Source organism: Microcaecilia unicolor, chromosome 1 (assembly GCF_901765095.1).
Source record: "Microcaecilia unicolor chromosome 1, aMicUni1.1, whole genome shotgun sequence".
NCBI classification, from domain to species: Eukaryota; Metazoa; Chordata; class Amphibia; order Gymnophiona; family Siphonopidae; genus Microcaecilia; species Microcaecilia unicolor.
Window position 1 is genome coordinate 462,815,986 of NC_044031.1, and position 24,749 is coordinate 462,840,734.

The 24,749-nt window shown below is 44.0% G+C and overlaps 1 protein-coding gene across 1 annotated transcript in view; it reads left to right on the forward strand.

The window, feature by feature from the left end:
• The first annotated feature begins 699 nt into the window (after positions 1–699).
• The window catches only part of RAB12 (RAB12, member RAS oncogene family), an 88,970-nt gene continuing 64,920 nt past the window's right edge, over positions 700–24,749 (forward strand). The window contains exon 1 of the mRNA XM_030213350.1: positions 700–1,123. Coding sequence (XP_030069210.1) covers positions 886–1,123 — 238 coding nt within the window. The 5' untranslated portion in view covers positions 700–885. The remainder of the gene's footprint in view (positions 1,124–24,749) is intronic.

Sequence of the window (24,749 nt, forward strand, 5' to 3'; positions counted from 1 at the left end):
GAAGGAAAGCAGCTGAGCGACGACAGGAAGTGCCACGGGGCCCCTGGAGGCGCGAGGCCCTGTGCGACCGCTCCTGTCGCCCCTGCCTAAGACCGGCCCTGAGTTTATGTATAGTGTTTTGCAGTGGAAGAACTGTATGTTGGACTGACTGAGGTGACATCAAAAGTTTAATATAATTTTAATTTGTCATAACATCAGGCAGGGTTTTAGTGTTAAAGAGACATTGCCTCTTGAGGGATCTTTAAATACACAGTTGGATTGTTCCCATAGATGTGTTGGCTGAGGGCAAGTGGGATGTATAAGAGAGAAGAGAGGCAGACTGACTGCATGCCTCCTGTCCTAGGAACACTTTTTTTTTTCCAATCTGCTTTAATGCAGTTGCCTGACAGGTATATATCTATTGAAGTTTACACTGGCTATTATTTTTTTTTACACTTTATTCTTTGGCAGTTGATATATTTATAGACTCAAGCCCTGTCCCGCCCTCTTTAGCCTTCTCAAACAGCTGGGCTTATGGTCTTCTGTCTCTTTCTCAAAAGCCTTTTGCTACCGCAAAGTAAAAGATAGTGGGGTAGCTCTGTTAGTAAGATTAACAAATGGTTAAACTTAAAAAAAAAAAAAGAAAGGTGGGAACAATATATTATAGTAGTAGTAGTAAAGGGGAAGCGAGTAATGTAAGTTAAGGACAGGCAGGGCTATTTCTTTGCTCCATGTGGCTTCTGCTGGTAAGTGCAGCTCGTCCTCCCGGCCTGCAGAGGGCGCTCTTTCCGTCTCTGGTGCCGGTCGGTCCGTTCCCGTTGTTGGAGAGTTTGTGCAGGGCGGGCGGCCCGGGCAGTGGATGGGGTTTGTTGCACCGCGGGCTGGGATCGCCTTTGGTCTGCGCCGATGAATCCCCCTTGCAGGGCTGCCGGACCGCAGCGGCGAGGGATGGTCGGAGGGAGCGGGGGAGGAGGAGAGTCTCCGGCGCTGCTCGGGGCTCAGTCCCGCCGCAGGAAGCAGCCGCCCCGCCCGGCCGACTTCAAGCTGCAGGTCATCATCATCGGCTCCCGCGGCGTCGGCAAGACCAGCCTGATGGAGAGGTTCACGGACGACACGTTCAGCGAGGCGTGCAAGTCCACCGTGGGTAAGGGGCGAGGGAGAAGGAGAGGGGGGTCTTGTTCCCAGCCCCCTTGTCCCTGTGGCTCTCAGGCTGTCGGCATTCTTTCCAGGCCTCCGGCTCGAGACAGAGTTAAAGGGTCACGCGTGCATCCGGTGCCCTACCAGAGTGGCTTTTCTTAAGTTTGGTTTTTTCTTCCCCCCCAGCATAAGAGCCTTTTCTTTTAAGATGACACCCTTCCTTCCCGGCCCCCGGGGTGCAGATAGTTTCTGAGTTTTTAGGAACAGTTATATGGAGGGAAATAAGCCCTGAAAAGTGGGAGGAAGTTATGCCTTGGTAGGGGTGATGGCTACAGCTGTTTGAGTCCCTTTGTACCAAGCGTTCTCACCATGTTCAGCCTTTGTCAGCCTCTGTTCTATCCAGGTCCCTTGGACAGACCATTGGAATTGGGATTGCAGAATTCTGTGAGCCCTAGAATAACTCGGACAAAAAATGAATACAGACAGTATCTTTTCAATAAGAAGCAAACCGTTATCCGTTCTAAACCAATCTGTTTAACAGGAGTATATTAAACCCATAGAGAGAGACGATAATCTGAACAGAATAGGTATTAGAAGTCTTGAAGCAACCGTATATATGACATATGTGGATACAAATAGATTGACCTTAAACGCTGTTTCTCCATCCATTTTTCCTTGACCACTGTAGCCCCTCCGAGTTTACAGCTGAGATGGAATTTTAAAGATAGGAGTTGTGGTGCTGAAGGGGTGGGGTGGGGGCTTATTTATATAGACCCAATTCAGTCAGATTTTGTTGTTTTCTACCTTGGAAGCAGAATTAGAGAAAATCTTACTGAATAAGGGTCTGTGTGTTCATAAAGTTATCAGTTGGGACTGGAGAGATGTGATACTTTCCTTTTCCAACTGGTAACATTTTAAAAAGGTAAGAAAGCTAAAGGAAATGAGACAATGCTAGATCGGTTTGGCATAGGGATGGTGGAGTTTTTCACCTCTTAGGTTTCAAAATTAAAAAAAAACAACTTTGTGGTGGTAATAAATTATCCTCATCTGAAAGCTATTTACTCACCCATGTGAAATTGTCTCTGGAAATCTGGACCTGAGTTTAACTATTAGAGGAACCATGTTCCACTGTGAGTAGAGAAACTGTCATTCCTTAGCATCCCTCCAGACCGGCCCAGGATTGGACTGGTGGGTTGTGCTGCCTTCCAGCAGGTGGAGACTGAGAAAAAACTCTGACTCTAGAGAGCCAATAAGATCCCTGGTCATGTGACCCTAGCCTCAGTATTTTCTCAGTCTCCCAGCAGGTAGGAAGTGAGCCCATTAGTCTCTCTTTATTAATTTCTGATTTTTTTTCTTCTATTTAGTAGTTTATTCTGTGCCAGAGGAATTCTTTTGAGGCTTGTTAGAATTTCAACTTTATTCCTTTTCAGCCTCAGGGGTGTTATACTTGGGTGTCCTGGGTCCCTCCCCCTTTTCCTCCCCATCTCCCTCCTAATAATTGAAATTTACAGGGAAGGGCTACCCTTTTGACCAGCAAATATTGCCTTTGGGAGAGGCAGCCAGGTTTTAAAAACAGAAGCAGTGCTTCCCCATTGACCTAATGAGCAGACAGCTCCCTTTAGTGTGTGTGCATTGTAGCAGCTCAGCTGTTTAAAAAAGAAAAAGAAAGCTACAGAACTTTTCTGCACTTGTTTGTTGCTGTTCTACCGTCTGAATTTTGGGGGTGTTTATTTTTTCTAAGCTTTTGTCTTTGATGTAGGACTTAGTTTTGAAGCCCCTTTTGGATTTGATGCCTAGTTGCTATTTGTTCTCCATCCCTCAGTTAATGGACCTTTTTGCACACTTTTTTTTGGTGTGCCTCGTACTACGTTGTCATTCAGCATCCTGTATTCTTGAAGTCAAAGCTAAAAACAAAATGAGGTGAACATCTACATATTGAGAAACAGAAATAATCTTACGTTTGTAATAGCCCCAGAAATCAAACACTGGCTGAATAATACTGGCCAGTTGTTCAAGTTGAAGTGTATGTGTTGGTGTCCTGTAATGCCTCTTCGAGAGACACACATAGACTGGCACATTCCATCAACTGGAATAACATTGGACTCTTGGAAGGGAAGTGGTGACTTCCAATAGAAATAATATTCCTTCCAACCAGTTTTCTCTTGGCTGGCTGTTTGTCACATGCATCTAAGCCATTGATGGCTCCATTGTCACTATTTAAAAAAAAAAAAGTCTGTAATTAAGTACCCATTAAAGGAACCTCCAAAAAGTGTTAAAAACTTTGTTTCCAGGCAGTCAGGCCTGCTTCAGAATACATTCAACTATGCAAATGGTGTGTACAAATGAAGGCGGATGTCTGGGTTACAGGCCCAGCTGGGAAAGGCAGACAGGCTTGGCCTTTTGAGGTTTTTGCTTTACATGTGTGAGCACTCTGGAGGGCTGGTGCGAGGGAAAGGGGATAGTGGGTCTTTCAGCCGGCATCATCCCCGTTCATTCAGCCCAGCTAGGAGAACAGGGCGCCCTCTAGGGATCAAACGGCCAGGGAAAGCTGTAATACAGGAGAAAAACTACACTTCCCAGAAGCCAGTGCAGGGTCAGCTGAACTCCCAGGAGGGGGAGGGTGGAGTGACTGATTGGGAGATGAGGTCTGATCCTGGAGATGGGGAACAGCTGGTGGAGCTTGGGGAGGAGGAGATGGAGTGGAATAAAGAGGAGGTAGAAGGAGAAGGTAAGGAGGAGTGCATGGAGGTTGGAGGGTTTGCTCAAACTTCCTCAGGAAAGGTAAAGGCTTTGGTGGCGGGAGTGTGGCCCAAGCTGTGCATACTTGGAGAGGATAAGATAATCCAGTGGGGAAGCCACTGGTGGAAGAAGCTAACCCATAAACTATCTAAGGGTAGAAGATAGTGCTGATGAGGGGAGGCTACAATGGGGAGCAAGACAAAGGTTTGCTGGGTGTGATATTCTGAGTTAAGATTGGACTGTGTTAATAAGCTGAATGTGGAAAAACTGAACTGACTCTTGCATTCTTGATGAAGAAACTGCTTGAAGATTAAAGCTGTATTAAAAGATGCTGAGAGAATAAAGACCTGTGGTTTTCAAGAACTATAAGACTGCTGGAGTTTTGTGTGTCCCAGTCGTGAGCTGATCCTGGTTGCAGGTCAGCTGGGCAGCAGTTAAACTAGGACAAGCAGTGCAGCAAGGCCGTGGTTGCAGCTCGTACCGGGGAAAAGCTAGCCAAGCTAAGCAGGGTCGACCCCGGCTCTCACCTGGAAGGGTGACCTGGTTACAGAATGGTGGCAGTGGTGGGATTGTCTGAACAACCCGCCGGCAAAAGAAGCGTGCATTGCTCCGAGTTCCGGTAAGCATATACGGGACTCGGGTAACCAGGAGGAGGGGGGATATAGAGGGCCAGAGCTGTGTAATACCGCACTTGGAGAGTGTTCTTTGTTGTTCCCTTTCTCTCAGGTACCGGTGGCTAAGGCGACATGGAGTCGAAGGAGCTGCTGTCTTTTATGGCCCACCAGTTCCAAAAGCAGCAGGAAATGGCTCAGAGACTTCTAGAGGATTCCTTGGCTGCTTCTCGAGCACAGATACAACCGGTGCTGGAGGTGGTGCAGGAATTGTTACGGGCAGTACCCCTACCGAGGAAAGAGAGCACCTCATTGGAGGCTACAGCCACTGGAGCTGTGCCTGGAAGCCTGGAGCCTGGACGGGTTAATTGGCTGCCTTGGGGCAAATTAACAGAGCAGGACGACATTGAGGATTATCTGGGGACTTTTGAGCGGGTAGCATTGGCGGCTGCCTGGCCTCAAGAACAATGGACCATCAGACTGGCTCCCGCCCTGTCCGGGGAAGCCCTGGCAGCTTTTCGGAGCCTGTTGCCAGGGGACGTGGTGGATTACCAAAAGCTGAAAACGGCTATTTTGGACCGGTATGGGGTAAGCAGACAAACTTATCGTAGGCGCTTCCGGAGTTGGAGGTGGAGGGAGGGGGAGACTCCGAAGGCCTTGGCCCAGAAGCTGATGGACTTGGCTATCAAATGGTTAGAGCCTGATAAGAGGGCAGTGACCCAGTTATTGCAGGATCTGGTGCTGGAGCAGTTTTTAGAGGCTCTACCGGAGAGTATCCGGGTTAATTTGATCAGGAAGGGATGTGAGACTCTGGAAGAAGCTATCAAAGGCTTTGAATACTTCCTGGAGTCACAATACTCCAAGGGGGGAGAGGATGTCTGGCGGGGTGGTCGGGGTAAAATGTTCAAAGGATCTGGGTGGAGGGAGGAAGGGCCTAAGGAGGATGATAGAGTGTGCTACCGATGTGGGAAGTCGGGACATCTGAGGAGGGACTGTAGGGCCAAGTTGGGGCTCATATCTCAGGTAACCCCCTCTAGGGAACCCCAGTTTACGCATTGGGTTAAGATAGGAGGGGTCCCGGTGGAAGGACTTTTGGACTCAGGAGCGGACCAGACAATGTGCTCCCAGAAGTTGTGGGGGCAGATTGCCCGGAAAGGGGGTCAGCAGGGTAGGAAGAGAGACCGGTCTGTGGCTATTCAGTGCATACACGGGGCCTCCTCAAGGTATCCAGTCCGGCTAGTAGACATACAGGATGTTTTAAATTGACCTCTTTTAGACCCCTTCTGGACTTTTCCAAATGGGGAGGGGAACATCTTAAGTTCATCCAGAAGATTCTTTATAGTTTCCCTCCAATCCCAGGGTGGTTGGTTCTGGGGAGGCATCAGAAGGCGTAATTCAAAACTGATCCCCATGACCTCTGCTTTCTGCCTTTCTGGATCTAGGTGTATTCTGGGCCATTTATGTTCCCACATATAGTCTATTTGAATCTATCAGTATTTTGTGCACAAAATGAGTGTCTGGTGTGGGTTTAGTTTAGTTAGTAAAATAAGTGACAAGTAAGGAATACTTGAAAATGAAGACAGAGAAAGGTTTCAGATAGAAGGCATTTATTCTTACCAAAGTTTCAAATTAATACAGACATCGGATGGATTCTGGGTTCAATGGCACAGCGCTCTGCCGTCTGAGATGCGTTGGGGACGACTCCGAAATTAAGCCCAAATCACCCTTCTTTTATACTCTCTTCTCTCAATAGAAGTCTATGGCTGGACCTATTTTGGGACCTGTTTTTTTTCAACTATTTCTCAATTTCTGTGGTTAAACTGTCGTGTCCTGCCATCTGTTGTTCTGTACCCAACTCTTTCCGTTCCAGCTATTGCAAGTTATTTCGCAATTTCCTCTTTTGTCAACATGTTTTTCTCTTCTGCCAGAACATCTTATTCTTAGCATATCAGTTTCACTTCCCCTTTTTCTATTATCTTATGATCTAAGTTTCATCTTATAGAAAGACAAACTCCATTTTAATAAGTGCTACATTCAATTTGTACCTGGCCTAGTCAGTGCTTTTCAGCTGCACAAAGCTATGTAGTTTGGCCTGCCACTATTCCAGTGGATAGATCTTAGGGTAGAACACATATTAACTTGCAGGAAAAGCAAGTCCATGCTCAGCCAGTCATAGATTTTTAAACCTAGCTGGTATTTTTACAGCCTGAGTCCTAAAATCTGGCCTTCCACCCTTTCGGTGGGCATCCAGTGAGGGCCTCTTGCTGTAGTATAATTATACATTCCCCACTTGTCACCCCCTCTGGAGAGGGGTGACACAAAGCTCGTCAAGCTTGTCATCATCCATTCCAGAAGGTGGTAAGCTATCAAACGAGAGGGGGAGTTTTGGTCTTACTAATTGTTAGAAGGTATGGTGCAAGATAGGAAACTTCATTCTCAGGTGCTATATTATTTGGGCATATGGAATTCCCTTTATATTACCCAATCCCTTGGGCCTTAATCTTGATGTTACCCCTCTTGAGGCTAACTCAAACCTGTAGTGAGAGAGGTTTTATGAATGGGACAAATCCATGAGTTCATCTGCAAAATCTCATGAAGTATAGGTATGTGGGTAATAGCAATTTAAGGTGGATCGTACTAATAAACACTTTCAGGTCTTTCTATGACTTCTATTGCATCTGTTGCATAGTACATGGGGAGATAATCTAATGTATCTATTTCAGTGGTCCTCGGAAGGAACAGTGGTTTTGATTAAGCATTGTTATGGTGGCTCAACAAATATATGGTTAGTACTCAGATTGCAGGCTGTTTTAGGTTGTAGGTATTCAGAATCCTTAAACAAGTATGAGGTTGTCATATCCAGCAAAAATGGTCAATCCTAGGAAAATTTATATTAACAAAGGTCATGCATGGATATTGACATATGCATAATGACCTGGAAGTATGGGAAGCATTTTATATATCCGTTACCCCACTTGGAGCTTAGTCAAACCTACAGAAAGACATGCAGCTTAAGTAAGCCTAAGTAAGCCTACACCAAAGTTAAACAATTGCATAACAGGTTGATACTAACAGGGTTTACACCTACATTATGATATCAGAGCCAGTATTAGGGTTTGATGTTACCCTTGTATCGGAGAATATCAACTTCAAGTTAAATTACATCAACAGAAATAACGGGGAAACTCTTAGAAAAACATTTAGAACAATAAAGGAAATAATAGGAAAATAAAAATAAAACCTTTTCAATATATAGACAGTATTACTGCTAAACTAAAAATAAGACAAAACATGAATCTATAATGTCCATAAACAGCAACAGGAAATCTCAAGTTAAGTATCAGTTCTAAAGTCTCTTTCATCGATCATGGTTGAGACGGTGGAAGCGCTGAAGAATCTGGACGGAGATCTGGAAGATCTAACAGGGCTGGATTTTCAGACTGGCCTGCTGAAGGGAGTGGCTGGTCTTGAGATGGTTAGGCTGGTAGTTTGCAAGGTGTAAAGATCATTGCCACAACCTTAGGGGATCTAACATCATTTGGGCCTGGATAGATCGTGAAGACGTACTTGTGGTGTACAAACTTGGATCTTTCCATGTCTTTATTCTAGGCATGCACCATCATTATTAGTCCATCAAGAGTCAGAGGCTGGCAAAGGAATAAGCAAAATAACTGTATGCCTGAATGATACATCGCTATATCTTGGTGGGCATAATCAGTGTGAATTGAATAAGCAAAAATAATATATAAATGTCAAGAGAAATGAAAGACAATGTAAACATGGAGAAATCAGTGCTAATTAAGTGCAAAAACAAAAGGGAAACCATAAGGGTTAAATAATGAAAAGCCAATTTTCATTAATAGCAATAGTATATATAAAATTATATCTCCTGTTTGGTAGGGGTCAATTGCAACCCTCTTAATACTAGAAATTGGGATGTGCATAATATATCCCCACTTCTGGCTTGCATAACGTGCGAGACAGATTGGTAATTTTAACGAACACATGATCAAAATAACAATGGTTAAGTATATGGAACAAAATAAGTACAAAAACTAACAATAAAAATTTAGAGATGATGGTAAATGTTCAAGTTATTGATGTATGGAGGGCAATGTGTTGCCATCTATCGCCAATAGATATGGAATCTTCACCTGCGATGACTAACATTCACCAAGGGTTGAGCCCTCAGCTGCAGGAGGCCAGCAGGACTTACGAGCTAGACGATTCAGAAAGAAGGGTAGAGGCCAAAGCTTCTTGCAACTCCAGTAAGTGGAGAGCCTATCTCTTTCGCTCATGGACCAATCGATGCATCTGTTGAAACTCACACTCAATAATGTCTCGTATCTCACACCGGGTAATGTTGGGGTCTGTGCATCTGTCCTTTATGCTAGCGATTCTTTGCTGCAATATAGCCTTCAGATCAGATATATTATCGGGTAGCTCTTGTTTGCTAGCAGTCGTCTCCTCGGTGAGGGACGTCAGCATCAGAGAGGAGGGCCGTGAGGTGTATCCCTACTATGGTGTGTCCCCAAAACAGAAAAGTATCGAAAATGAAAAATTAAAAAAAAATTAAAAAAAAATTAAAAAAATGGAAAAAAAAAAAAAACACTCTGAAGGGTGTAAGATAAAAATAGGCTTAATAAAAAAAAATAAAAATAAAACCAAATATGATACATCTGAATTGCAGCAAGGCATATTCAGAAGGCAATGCCAGAAAAAGGTTCCTTTAAAAAGACAAATGAAAAAAAACATTCAAAAGTTATTGACCTTCACATAGAGTTTAAGTAACCCTTTTTCAATCAGACAAAGAAGTAGGAAGAAGCATATCGCTTCAAGACAAAATCACCACGTGGCAAGAGTTAGTTGAAGCAAGGTGTTAGTTAAATACACAAAGCATAAATTCCAGGACCGCTGCACACAAATAATGTACGCCAGTTCTTCTCACAATCACTCACAGTGAAAGACAGAGAGATAAAAAGAGTAATAGTTGCCATATTGTGATAACCTGTTTTAAATAGAAAGGAATCAGAAAGTGGAGTGTATAATTTTCCCAATTTATGTCTGAAAGCTTCACCAATTCTCAGTCGAAGAATACTACAAAATCTATGATCAGCGCAAAATGTTCCCCCAAATGGCCAGTTCAAGGGAATATTTCTCGCATTTATTCCATAAAACGGATAATGGTTATTAAATATTGCTTCTTTCTTAGACAAGGAAATAATGAAAAGCTTTCAGATATCACACATACCATAGAGAGATTTCAAAAACAAAGGCTTTATATTCATGGGAAAAAAATTAAAGTGAATGTCACATCAATCTAAACAGCGCAACGGTTAAAGCAGTAAACATTTTAAAAATGAGCAATACATAGCTTTTATTTAAAAGGGATCCCGTATAAAGTAAAATGGCATAAATAAGTCAGTTCAGGTATATATAAAAAAACATAAAATGAATATCCTCTGGGGATCGCTCATCCCTGCAGTTGATAAGAACTCCCCAGGGAAGGTATGCATAGAAACAAATAAATAACTTGCTGACTTTGTTAGGTCATTTGTATGGTACCATAAATATACACTTGCAATGAAACCAAGAGACATATAAAATAAAAACATGTTACCTGTAATAGAAACAGAAACATCACAGCAACACATATACAGATAAATGGTTTCTGGATACTAAATGAGGAGCCGAGTAGTTATGAGTAACTGAGAGCAACAAAATCAAATCGTGTTCGGATTACGCCTAGTCATTATGGGGTGGGTAATATTGATCCCTAAATCTGTGGTCACTGCGGACGGTGTTGATCCGGGTTCCATAAAGGGAATGACTGCCGTTCAGGGGGATTTTGACGGATCTGCGATTTTCTAAATCTATATGGCTGTGTCTGAAGACATTCAGCAGCATAATGACCGTATTGTTGGCAGCGATAACAGAGCACATCAGGATAGCGATCAGGGCTAGGCCAGGAACGATAGTCTCGTTTTCGCCTAGTATCTCCAAGAGGGCCCCTTGGGGGACCTCGCTGGGGTTGAGAGCGACGACCTCTTTCTTCAGGGTAATCAATTCTACGGTCTGGGCGGTAGGGCCGTGGGCCCTGATTTCGGGTGTTATTGTCATAGCGTTGATCAGCATACATAACAATAACAGGGGGAGAAGTGTTAGGAGTATTGGTATTGGTGTCAGAGCTCTTAGAGGCTCTTTTCTCTTTGAGATCTTCAGTCTGTAGCACCTCCAAGTTAGTGTGTACTGTCTTACGATGTTGGGCTTCATTTTGCTTGCTTTTAATAAGTCGTCTGCAATGATGAAGGATGTGTTCACGAATTTTAGGCCATTTTTCTAATTGGAGACCCACGGTGTTCTCTAACTTAAGTTTAATTTCTGAAGGTAAGGTTCCCTTCAGTAAATGGTAGAATACTGGGAGGGCATTATCAGAGTCAAATTTTTCCTCTGTTTCTTCCTTATAGAGGTCTTGGAGTCTGAGTAAATAGGCCTCAATAGGCTCTGAATCCATTTCCCATCTTTGGGAAGTGATAACCGAAAAGTCTTTAAGGGTCGGATACATGGTCCGGATTTCCTGGAATACTTTGGTCTGAATTTCTGTCAAAGGGTTGCCATCATACTGAGTATCGGTGGCAAATTTTGCATAGCCCGATTGAGTGAATATGTCAGTGATACTAGCGTGTGGGGTTCTGCCCAGGAGCGCTTTCATATCACCTACTGATAGAGTAGTCCCCAGGGTTATGTCCTGTAATTTCTTTAACCAGCGGTTACCTCCCTGTGCAATATCCGGGAGCTGTAGTATGAGGCTATTCAATTCAACAGCTGAAAGTGGGGTGTATTCCGTATGAGGGACACCACCTGACATTTTATTCAGCAGGGGAAAAAGTTTCACTGATTTAAGGAGATCAATCGAGGTGGTTGGGGGAAACTGATTCTCATACTTTTTCCAAACCTGAAGACCTTGGATTAGATAAAGGGTTGTTTTCTGATCCCAATGGGGGTCGGGGTGATCATAAATAAGATCTCTTACAAGTGAAAGCTTGTCTGATCGTAAAGATCCTTCACGTGGGAAGAGGGCGGACTGGGGCTGGAGCGCCTCAGACCATCCTGCAAGGTTATCAACCCATGGTTGGACATAATGCCATGAATTCTCATGCAAAGCCACATATTGGGCAGGTGTGTTAGGTGGACCAGATAGGATGGGTTCTGTACTGATATTCAAACTTGTAGGGTGTGGGGAATTGTCAATAACCGCAAGGCAGCGGCTAGATCCTTCATCAGTAAGATAACTGTGAGGATGGCGCTGTCTAGTATGATGAGAAATAACATCATGTTGTTGAGGAAACTCAGATTTTGGTGCAACAGATACCACGGTGTCCGGGGTATCAGGGTGCGGTTGCGTTGTCAGGGACTTGTGTAAGGAACGAAGTCCTTCTGAAACAAACGCGAGGCCATCTCCCATACTAGCCAATGTGTGATCGTATTGTTCTTCCGAGGGGACTGGGGTATTAGGTAACGTGAAACGAGGTGAATCGTCTGCAAGGGAAGGGATTACTTCACTATCTGAAAAAGAGGAGAAATGGAACATCGGAGGAGGCTCGTTTCGAATATCCTCTATGTCCGATTTTGTGGGGAGTTGTTGTTTTAAAACTTCCCATGCTTCGTCTAATGGGGAGAGTCTAACCTTCGGTCGCTCCTTATTAGCTGGTTTGGCTGGGAGTACCAAGGGACGCATTGGCCGTGCACCTAACGTGTCCCATCTAGGAGGAATAGAACACTGAGGTTCTAGAATGGGCATTGAAGGGTTCACTGGAGCAGGGGGTGGTTTAATGAAACCCCGATCATAGAGTTCCTGACAAATAGCCCGTGTCTGTGTAGCAGGACTACATGGAATGAAACCCATCTGTCGTAATTGAGACAGGATAGACTGTAGGGATTCAGCTGGCAAGGGACCACTTTGGACAGAAGAGTCCAAAGGTAGTGGTGGAGGTGATGTCTGAGTTGTGTGTCCCATATGTGGGTAGGTAGTCGTTTGGGTGGTCATGTGTGAGGTCAATCCTGATCCTAGGCTAGGGTAGGTGGAGGTCTGGGCAGCTACGTCAATTTGACTGATAGCAGGGTACTGGACGGTGGCCGGAACTGATGGGTTCGGGACACAAGGATATTGCTCAATAATGGGAGGGGGTATCTCCATCTCATAGCCTCCAAGAGTACGATATACATGAGGCGGTGGTGGGGTTAGCGTCTGGGTTGTTGCTTGCATCGTTGGAGCAGAGGTAACAGTGGGTAATTGGGCCGAAATCAGGGCTACTGGTTGGGCCACTGGGATTGTTGAAGGGGTTAAAGGCGTCTGAGTTTGTACTGACCCCTGAGATATTGGAATTGAGTTTTTTTGTGATGAGGGAAGAGATAGATCAACAACACCGGCGATGTGCACGGTAGTAGGTGGGTCAAATATCATAGGAGCAGGAGATACTGCAGGCAGCGGGGGTGTCACTGTCTGAGATCCCTGAGAAATCTGTAGCTGAGGATTTGTGTCAGGTTTATCACAATATCCTGGGGGTATTGGGGTATATCCCACTGCACATGGTAACAACTTGGTAGTACTTGCAGCAGTAGCAGCATCATAAGGTGGTGGAGCTGTAGGTGCTACAGGATCTTGATAGGGGGCTTGATCGGTATCTGACTTACCCAGAGCTCTATCGTGCTGGTTTCGTGCAATAAGTATGAATTTGTTAATGGCAGCTAAATGTTTATCCCTAGATTTTCCCGTTTTGTTGGACTCATTGTAGCAGACCAAGGCTTGGAGTTTGCCCTGATCAAATGAGCCCCTTGATGGCCATTCCAGTCCTTGATCCTTAGCGGACCAAGCGGTATGCCAGGTTTGACATAACCGGGTAAGTTCTTTTCTATCAGCGGGAAAGAAATTAAGGACTCTTTCCAAGGGAGTAGGGGACGAGGAAGTGGGCATAGTGGGATCAGAAATAGGGGGAAGACAATTCACATAGGAACTCATAGAAGAGTGTATTCAATATAATGCAATATCTACAAGTGAGATGGTTCAAATCAAAATGCTGAGGTCTATAACAGGGGCAACTAAACAAAACCATGCACGGGAAAATTATCTAAACAAAAGAACATGCATCATGCGTATAACAAAAACACTTATACTCACGCGTCTTCAAGAGCGTCCCATTGGCGGAACCTAAAACATAAATTACTAATTGGCGGAAAGCTCAATGCTTTTGCCGCAGGTTATATTAACAAAGAAATGATAGCCATGAACATGAGAATAGTGCAGGAGTCAGTTGTGTCACTTACTATATATAACCTACTCTAAAAATACTGCCCTCCAGAGTATGCTTCTATAGAAATTGACCATGGGATAACACTCGCCATGAATTTTGACATGGGATAACACTCGCCATGTGATGGGACTACACTCGCCTGGGATCGCACATGGGATAACACTCGCCATGAATTTGGATATGGGATAACACTCGCCATATTGAAAACCCCAAAAGTGGGGGAAGCAAAAACTCCAAAAAAAGATTTTAGCGAACAGCGAAAATAAGTTCTCTAAAATTAAAGGGCAGCGATCTAATTGGTTTTCGCCGGTTAGAAATATGGGAATACACTCGCCATATATGGGAATACACTCGCCATTTTGTCGCTAACCCCCAATAGATGCTTAAATATTCGTCTAGAAGAGAACAAAAATTTAGGGCCCCAGTCAACCTGTCTAAATTTGCAACTAAAGGATTTTAGACGTCTCTGTATATCCCCAGCGCGCATCTGTACCGGTAACTTCTATATGGGCAATAGTCCAATTCAGTGAATGCAGGCCATTCCAAAAATAGAATGGGGTTCTGCTTAAAATCTAATAATTGCGATACCGTCATCCACCTTCGATGGATGTAAGCCCCAGGCATCGATATCAAACCCAATAGTTATAGCGTGACACTGGTATATAAGAAAGTATAGTATGTTCCAGGGAAAAGCCTCTGAAAATTACTATAGAAGTGGTAGAAAAATAGAGAGAAAAACGAAATATTCCAAGGCAAAACAAAACAAATGTAAGCTCTTCGGGGAAGGCACAGTCACAAAAAAGTCATTAGTTGGAACACATTAGCCAGAACTAAAAATGCCAAAGACATCACTTGTCATGCAGCAATGGAAAATAGAATTTTCCATCCAACAAGCCAGTGAAAGGAAACACCGATTTCAACAAAAGGCAAGAAAATGTATATTAACAAAGACATATTAAATATAAGAGAAGCATATAAATCAATAAATTTTGAAACAGGACACCAGAATCGTGGTGTAAAGATGACAAGCTCATACCCATAAATATACACTCAGAAAAGGGACATAAAAATAAAATAAACCCGAATGCAATGGCAGGAAGCTTTTGTGGCTAAACAGGTGAAAGGGGAAAAAGAACAAATTAAAACATGTGATTCTTACATCAAGAACTTCCAATGATACGGCATAAAACATACATACTAGTCAGTGACTGAAATGTTATGTCTAAATGATGACAAACAGAACAGCTGCAGCATTAGAAGGAAAGAGAAGGTTGGGTTATAAAGAACCAACAGGAAATAACTGAAGAAGTTAAGCAACGCTGTATTCTCCTGGTACGCAGCCATCATCTTCTCAACCGGAAAGGTAAAACATATTTTATATGCATATCTGTTAAGGTAAAAGCAAAGAAATGCTGCTATATAGTACATAATAGTTCTACTATCATATAAGTTATACAAGGGGTTATCTAACTGTTAATGTAACAATAATCCATTGTAATTTCATGTGACTTTCTGTGTTGCATCCTAGTTCATATCAAACTTGTTATAAAGACTTACACAATTTAACTCTTTATAGAACCATATTATTTAAAAGCGATTGTCATTCTCAGGACGTGGAAATATTCATCCGGAAACATTATAACATAAGTCATTACTGCAAATGTTTAAAATAAGCCAGTGCAGGCTGTATGCACTCGGAGGACGAAAACCACAACGCAAACGAGGAAGTGCAGTATTTCCTGTAGATAACGTTATAATATAGTCAGGCTCACCGATGATTAAAAAGTATTAAAAAGCATTCTTAAAAAGAGACTTTTATAAATTTTTCTAACAATCTATAATACTGGTCAAAAGCAGGATTCAAAAACCCATGTTCCCTGAAGATAAGCAGGCTTGTGGTACAGTTTTAAGTCAAACCATGAACTAACACGATAGCACGGTGCTGGGGCTCCAACAGATATTTCTTTCAAACAAATACGCCATTAAAGCAGAGCACAAGAAACCAAAACTATATGAGTATCGGAGATCAAAAGCATATGAGAATATTATCTAAAGGGTGTATAAGATCCCCTCATATCTAGGGCAGTATAATACAAACAGATAGGAAAATAAATGACAAACCTTAAGCATTATTAATTGAAAGTATAACATTGTCCCAAAACAAATTGTGAATTAAAAGGGTGTGATAACAGCTACTAGGACAAGTACAAATTTAAAATTACAACTGAAAATTAAAAAGGAATACATTTCACAGTAGCAACTATACAGGAGCAATTAACAAGGACAAGGCAATAGAATAGCGACTATGAAATAACATTAGTTATATTTTATTTGACACCCAGTGGATTAAACACGCAAAAGCAATAAAAAAGTGAGTAATGCAAACCGGAAGATGGCCGTATACTATGATAGCCAGCCATAAATTATAGTATAAAGTACTGACAGTACATGAAGGAGAAGAGCATGCTTCTGAAGTCCAGATAGCTTAGAAAAACAAGTCACAGAGACAGGGGACAGGAGAATGCTGTATAATGGACAAGAGACCTTTTGCAAGGAGAAAGTATAGGTGGAAGTGAGATAAGTTTAACAGTCTTACAGCCAAAGCTGTGACAGGAGTGAGGGGGTACAGAAAAAGTGACAAATTCACTCTGAGAAGCAGTAACAACGGCAGCTTACTGTCAGGATCGGTGCAGGACTTTTAGGACTTTTAGCAAAGACAAAATACAAAGGTAGAAGACTTAGAGCGTAGTAATAGTTGCATATATAGTGAGTATGACAGAAAGGTGTCGAAAGTGGCAGAGACGGGATTAATGCAGAGAAAAGTAAACCCGGAAGTGTAGCTAAAAGTGGCTACGGGGAAACTATGCACTTATATTCAAAGTCAGATAAATTATCTGTGGTTTCCTGTAGTTTCCGGTAGCTATAGAATTATTTAGAGTCAGATCAGGACTAGCAATCATTTGGAAAAAGCACATAAGTTATTGTTCTGTCAGTTTCCAGCTATACGGCCCTTGTACTGAAATGCTTTTACAGCTCTGAATATGGTTCCTTAATAAGGCTGTGTTATAACATATTGAATCAAGCAGTCCAAATACAATGCTTAATGATGACGAACAGAACAGGCTTAGCATTTGAGGGAAGGGGGGGTGAAAAGTTACCGTTCTATCCATAGGCAGAAAACACATATCTGTGAATAAGATTCCGTTTCAGCATGGCTAGGAAGTCAGCACAGTCTGAGGAAACATTGTGGTTAAGATATATACGGGTTTACAGAAAATTGTTAAAAGGATTTAATGTTGATGCAGATGTTAAAGGAAAAGGAAAATAAAAACCAGAAGGGAAGTGTGCTTCCTGTGCTTAATTTGAGTTTAGTGCTCACTGCAAGCATCGGACATTACGGCTACTGAAAATAGGACTAAACAGCACATAAAAACTTTATGCTGGTATAATTAATCAGGATAGGATTTTATCAAATCAAACATATAGAAGTTCTTAGAAACTATTATGTAAGGAAGCAGGGAGTTAATGTGTGAGGAAGTATGACAAATCTAACTACGTTGCTATTTTACTTGCTCAGATAGACCGCCGTAATCATTCTGTGTTCATATAAAAGCTGTCAATTCTACACTTGATACGGCAACTCCTTCAAAGCAAAAAAAATTTTTAATGTCTTCTACTGTGTCTTTAAAATAACGGCAATCTAAATTTCATTACTACCAGTATATCACTTGATTCTGTAAAGTAAGGGTTAATTTTTAGTTTCCGGACTAAGGCTTCCTAGACGATTACAACTGAATTTATGTGCTAAGAAGTATTTTGTTTTGGCATTCTCTTGAGCCTTCCTCTGTTATAGAAGCTGAACAATCAAACTTAGCACAATTGAAAACCCATTTTTAGAAGGAAAATGCATTAAAAGGGCAGACACTATAGCATTATATCCAAAGGGTTAGAAAGTAAAGGTCAAGGGATGAACGAAAACTGTGACATAATCATAAAGATATAAGCGAGGAAGTAGAGAGAAAGAAAGGCATTCGAGACAGCTTCATTTCTCTTAAGAGAGGTCTGGCGACCATCAAAATCTAAGAAGGAATTCATTACACGCATTTATAAATGGAGAAGCTGAGGATATAGAAAAATGTGACTCGGGCAGAAATAAATCCCAAAAGCAGTGAGAAAGCAGTGGCGTGAGACACTAGAGAGGAAATCCTGGGTCTTACTGAGTGCAAGATCTACAGACAGATAGACATGAAAGCAGAACAGGAAAAAAAAAACAATGGACGGCCCTAAAACACAGGGACAGTTGCCTTGAGAGGAGGACAAAGAATAAGGAGAGACGGAGATGACACAGGGATGGCTAGGAAAGCAGGAATAAAAAATGAGCAGCATAGCACATGCAGAAAACTATAAGGTTAAAAACACCAGCTTCTTAACGGCAAAACAAATTTTGTGGTTTCATATGTAGCTTGCATCCGGAAATGCTACAAGTATAGGAAATGTATGCATATTAATCATGTCACATAAAGACAATGGCAAAAACCAAATACCGGAGTGAAAACCACCCTCTTTTGACTGGACTAAAGAAACCATAACAGAACAAAAACCTAAGGGGGGGCCACGCATGCAAGTACGGATTATTAGGTAAATGTTCCCTTAATTAATCCTATAAGTAAAAGTAATTAGAAAAACCATTATACAGATGTAGTTTAACTGTAATGGCAGGAAACCAAATCATATTACAAAAGGATGTACCGCAATAGTAACAAAAGGGTTTTAGAGCAAAGCTGTAAAAAGACAGAATCTGAAATGTAAGGGTTTTTGTAACAGAGAGGAAATAGAGAGAGAAAGGAAGCTAAGCGAGCCATGTGTGGTCATACAGAAAAGTCAAGGTTAAAAATGCAGAACCACATTGTGGGTTACGATAAGATCTACCAGTCTGTGTTTTGCAGCATAAAAAATTATAGAGGGAAAACGAAACCCGTCTCTAAGTTCAACTGTTCAAAGTGTCTGAAAACGGGGGAAGGGAAGAAGAAAAGATAATACAGCAATTCACAGAGACAGTGCGGGACAATTTCTTACAAGGTAGAAGCAGAATCGGAGGTTTAAGTGCAGCGCTGAGAAAAAGAGCGCCGGTCTTTTTAGAGGGAGATCACAGCAGTGTATAGGCAGGAAAAGGGGCTGTCAGTAGTTAAGTGCAGAAAAGACACAGACCGGAATGATTTCAGAGAACTGCAGTGAGAAAGAACAGAGATCAGAGTAAGTACAAAGATAGCCAGAATAGGCAAGTGAGACGAAAAGGAGGGAGGCAATAAAAACCGGGCAATTGGGGAGGGCAATCAGGACAGAGAGATATCCTAGTTGAGAGCGCAGGACATACAGGAGGGCAGATGGAGTGTACTGTCCAAGAACTGCAGTGAGCAGTGAATGAAGGCTCGGACAGAGGTAGGAAAGGAATCAAAAGGATGGACAGAAGAGAGTGGCAGAAAAAGAACAGAGAAGAAACTGGAAAGACAGGGTCAGCTGAACTCCCAGGAGGGGGAGGGTGGAGTGACTGATTGGGAGATGAGGTCTGATCCTGGAGATGGGGAACAGCTGGTGGAGCTTGGGGAGGAGGAGATGGAGTGGAATAAAGAGGAGGTAGAAGGAGAAGGTAAGGAGGAGTGCATGGAGGTTGGAGGGTTTGCTCAAACTTCCTCAGGAAAGGTAAAGGCTTTGGTGGCGGGAGTGTGGCCCAAGCTGTGCATACTTGGAGAGGATAAGATAATCCAGTGGGGAAGCCACTGGTGGAAGAAGCTAACCCATAAACTATCTAAGGGTAGAAGATAGTGCTGATGAGGGGAGGCTACAATGGGGAGCAAGACAAAGGTTTGCTGGGTGTGATATTCTGAGTTAAGATTGGACTGTGTTAATAAGCTGAATGTGGAAAAACTGAACTGACTCTTGCATTCTTGATGAAGAAACTGCTTGAAGATTAAAGCTGTATTAAAAGATGCTGAGAGAATAAAGACCTGTGGTTTTCAAGAACTATAAGACTGCTGGAGTTTTGTGTGTCCCAGTCGTGAGCTGATCCTGGTTGCAGGTCAGCTGGGCAGCAGTTAAACTAGGACAAGCAGTGCAGCAAGGCCGTGGTTGCAGCTCGTACCGGGGAAAAGCTAGCCAAGCTAAGCAGGGTCGACCCCGGCTCTCACCTGGAAGGGTGACCTGGTTACAGAATGGTGGCAGTGGTGGGATTGTCTGAACAACCCGCCGGCAAAAGAAGCGTGCATTGCTCCGAGTTCCGGTAAGCATATACGGGACTCGGGTAACCAGGAGGAGGGGGGATATAGAGGGCCAGAGCTGTGTAATACCGCACTTGGAGAGTGTTCTTTGTTGTTCCCTTTCTCTCAGGTACCGGTGGCTAAGGCGACATGGAGTCGAAGGAGCTGCTGTCTTTTATGGCCCACCAGTTCCAAAAGCAGCAGGAAATGGCTCAGAGACTTCTAGAGGATTCCTTGGCTGCTTCTCGAGCACAGATACAACCGGTGCTGGAGGTGGTGCAGGAATTGTTACGGGCAGTACCCCTACCGAGGAAAGAGAGCACCTCATTGGAGGCTACAGCCACTGGAGCTGTGCCTGGAAGCCTGGAGCCTGGACGGGTTAATTGGCTGCCTTGGGGCAAATTAACAGAGCAGGACGACATTGAGGATTATCTGGGGACTTTTGAGCGGGTAGCATTGGCGGCTGCCTGGCCTCAAGAACAATGGACCATCAGACTGGCTCCCGCCCTGTCCGGGGAAGCCCTGGCAGCTTTTCGGAGCCTGTTGCCAGGGGACGTGGTGGATTACCAAAAGCTGAAAACGGCTATTTTGGACCGGTATGGGGTAAGCAGACAAACTTATCGTAGGCGCTTCCGGAGTTGGAGGTGGAGGGAGGGGGAGACTCCGAAGGCCTTGGCCCAGAAGCTGATGGACTTGGCTATCAAATGGTTAGAGCCTGATAAGAGGGCAGTGACCCAGTTATTGCAGGATCTGGTGCTGGAGCAGTTTTTAGAGGCTCTACCGGAGAGTATCCGGGTTAATTTGATCAGGAAGGGATGTGAGACTCTGGAAGAAGCTATCAAAGGCTTTGAATACTTCCTGGAGTCACAATACTCCAAGGGGGGAGAGGATGTCTGGCGGGGTGGTCGGGGTAAAATGTTCAAAGGATCTGGGTGGAGGGAGGAAGGGCCTAAGGAGGATGATAGAGTGTGCTACCGATGTGGGAAGTCGGGACATCTGAGGAGGGACTGTAGGGCCAAGTTGGGGCTCATATCTCAGGTAACCCCCTCTAGGGAACCCCAGTTTACGCATTGGGTTAAGATAGGAGGGGTCCCGGTGGAAGGACTTTTGGACTCAGGAGCGGACCAGACAATGTGCTCCCAGAAGTTGTGGGGGCAGATTGCCCGGAAAGGGGGTCAGCAGGGTAGGAAGAGAGACCGGTCTGTGGCTATTCAGTGCATACACGGGGCCTCCTCAAGGTATCCAGTCCGGCTAGTAGACATACAGGATGTTTTAAATTGACCTCTTTTAGACCCCTTCTGGACTTTTCCAAATGGGGAGGGGAACATCTTAAGTTCATCCAGAAGATTCTTTATAGTTTCCCTCCAATCCCAGGGTGGTTGGTTCTGGGGAGGCATCAGAAGGCGTAATTCAAAACTGATCCCCATGACCTCTGCTTTCTGCCTTTCTGGATCTAGGTGTATTCTGGGCCATTTATGTTCCCACATATAGTCTATTTGAATCTATCAGTATTTTGTGCACAAAATGAGTGTCTGGTGTGGGTTTAGTTTAGTTAGTAAAATAAGTGACAAGTAAGGAATACTTGAAAATGAAGACAGAGAAAGGTTTCAGATAGAAGGCATTTATTCTTACCAAAGTTTCAAATTAATACAGACATCGGATGGATTCTGGGTTCAATGGCACAGCGCTCTGCCGTCTGAGATGCGTTGGGGACGACTCCGAAATTAAGCCCAAATCACCCTTCTTTTATACTCTCTTCTCTCAATAGAAGTCTATGGCTGGACCTATTTTGGGACCTGTTTTTTTTCAACTATTTCTCAATTTCTGTGGTTAAACTGTCGTGTCCTGCCATCTGTTGTTCTGTACCCAACTCTTTCCGTTCCAGCTATTGCAAGTTATTTCGCAATTTCCTCTTTTGTCAACATGTTTTTCTCTTCTGCCAGAACATCTTATTCTTAGCATATCAGTTTCACTTCCCCTTTTTCTATTATCTTATGATCTAAGTTTCATCTTATAGAAAGACAAACTCCATTTTAATAAGTGCTACATTCAATTTGTACCTGGCCTAGTCAGTGCTTTTCAGCTGCACAAAGCTATGTAGTTTGGCCTGCCACTATTCCAGTGGATAGATCTTAGGGTAGAACACATATTAACTTGCAGGAAAAGCAAGTCCATGCTCAGCCAGTCATAGATTTTTAAACCTAGCTGGTATTTTTACAGCCTGAGTCCTAAAATCTGGCCTTCCACCCTTTCGGTGGGCATCCAGTGAGGGCCTCTTGCTGTAGTATAATTATACAAGGACCAGGAGGGCCTTCAGTGGGTGTGGGTGGCTGTACTTCCTAGGCTTCCTCAGGATCTCATTTTAGGAAGGGATTGGGCTCCATTCACATACTGCCTTGGGGGTAAGCAAGCCTTGGTATCTACCCGGGCCCAGGAGAGGCAGGGAAAGGAGCAGGAACTGTCCCTGGCACAAGTATTTCCATTCCAGGGAGAGGTTATGGGAAGGCCGGGGAAGACAAGGAAAGGCTCTCAGCAAAAGAAACGAGGTCAGGAGCAAAGGCGGCAGCATTGTCAAGAGCTCCTTCATCAGGGGAGGTTCCCAGGGGATACGAAACAGGTGTTAGAGAGATTCCCTGATTTTCCAAAAGAGCAAAAAGATGACCAGACATTGCAATATGCATGGGAGCGGGTAGATCAAGAGGGAGAAACCAGCTTCCCTCGGTTTGTTAGTGACAAGGGGTTGCTATATCGGCTGTCCTGTTTAGCAGGGGGGAAGGAACCTCAGAAGCAGTTAGTAGTACCGAGGGGGTTTAGGGACCTGGTGTTACGGGTATCTCATGATCATATCTTAGGGGGTCACAAGGGGGCTCAGAATACACTCTGGCAGGTATTAAACAGATTTTACTGGCCCGGGGTGTATAAAGAGGTGGAACAATTTTGCAGTTCCTGTAGTCAGTGTCAGAGGGTATCAGAGCAAATACCGAACAGAGTGCCCCTACAACCCCTTCCCCGTATAGGGACTCCTATTACCCGTATGGCAATGGATATGATCGGGCCCATTGATAAGTCCCGAAGGGGGTATTCCTATATTCTAGTGATCATGGATATGGCCACAAGGTATCCCTGGGCCGTGCCGCTTCGTACCACCTCAGCGAAAGTTATTGCGGCCCAGCTAATTCGGATCTTTTGTGAGGTGGGGTTTCCTAGGGAAATGATTACCGATCGGGGGACCAATTTCATGTCACGAACCCTGGCCCAGGTGTGGGAGTCTTTCGGGATACAGCATATTCGGACCGCAGCTTACCATCCTCAGACTAATGGCCTGGTGGAGAGATTCAATAAAACCTTGAAAATGTTGTTGAGGAAAGGGTTAGGTTCCTCCCATGAGGAATGGGATCTATTGTTACCATTTGTTTTGTATGTGTGTAGGGAGAATGTTCAGGCCTCTCTGGGCGTATCACCATTTGAATTGATGTATGGGAGATCATCCCGGGGAGTGTTGGATGTGTTAAGGGAGCAGTGGGTTCCTCCGGAAGAGGAGGATCGGGATGTAGTGAACTATCTAGTGAAGCTGAAGGAACGGTTGCATAAATTGAGCCGCGGGGCTCAGCAACACTGGGAGAGGAGTCAGGATTACCAGAAAGCCTATTATGACCGGAAAGGGGTGGAGAGGGCATTGGAGGTGGGGGACAAAGTCTTGATCATGGTTTCAGACTCACCTCATAAGTTCACAGGACGCTGGAGGGGTCCTGCTGTCATAGAAAAGAAGTTAGGTCCAGTCACCTACTTAGTAAGGAATGAGCAAGGCCGGGAGCAGACCTATCATATTAATGTGCTTAAACCTTGGCAGGAGAGAAGGGGACTATTTGGTCAGTCTAGGATAGAAGCTGAGGAAGAATTAGGACCACAGATCACGGAGATATTTAAGGCAGGAGAACCGCAGATTGCTACTACATTGCCAGGGAGTCAGCAGAAAGAGGTTCAGGCACTGGTGGAGGAGTTTCGGGATGTCCTGACTCCTTGCCCAGGGGAAACTCACCTTATCATGCATGATATCATCTCGGAGCCGGGCCGGGTGGTCAGACAGAGACCTTACCGTCTCTCACCCCCAAAGAAACAAGAGGTGGTCCGACAGGTACAGGAGATGCTGGATTTTGGGGTCATTGAGGAATCTGTCAGTCCCTGGTCGAGTCCTGTGGTGTTAGTGCCCAAGTCCGATGGTACGTGGCGGTTTTGCATCGACTTTAGGCAAGTTAATGCGCTCTCTGATGCCGACGCCTATCCGATGCCACGTATTGATGAGCTTTTGGATCGCTTGGGTACTGCACGATATCTGTCCACCCTGGACTTGACAAAAGGGTATTGGCAGATCCCTCTGACTCAGGAGGCCAAGCCTAAGACAGCTTTCTCTACACCCATGGGGCTCTATCAATTTAAACGCATGCCGTTTGGTCTTAATTCAGCGGCAGCTTCCTGCCAGCGGTTGTTAGATCAGGTGTTAAGACCGCATCAGCAATATGCGGCGGCTTACCTGGACGATGTTATCATTCAGAGTGAGGATTGGCCCTCGCATATTATAAGGGTGAGGGCGGTATTAGAGGCTTTCCGTCAAGCAGGTTTGACTTTGAACCCGCAAAAGTGTTGTTTTGGGCAGGAGAAGGTTAAATATTTGGGATACTGGGTGGGGAATGGTCAAATAATTCCGCTCTGGGATAAGG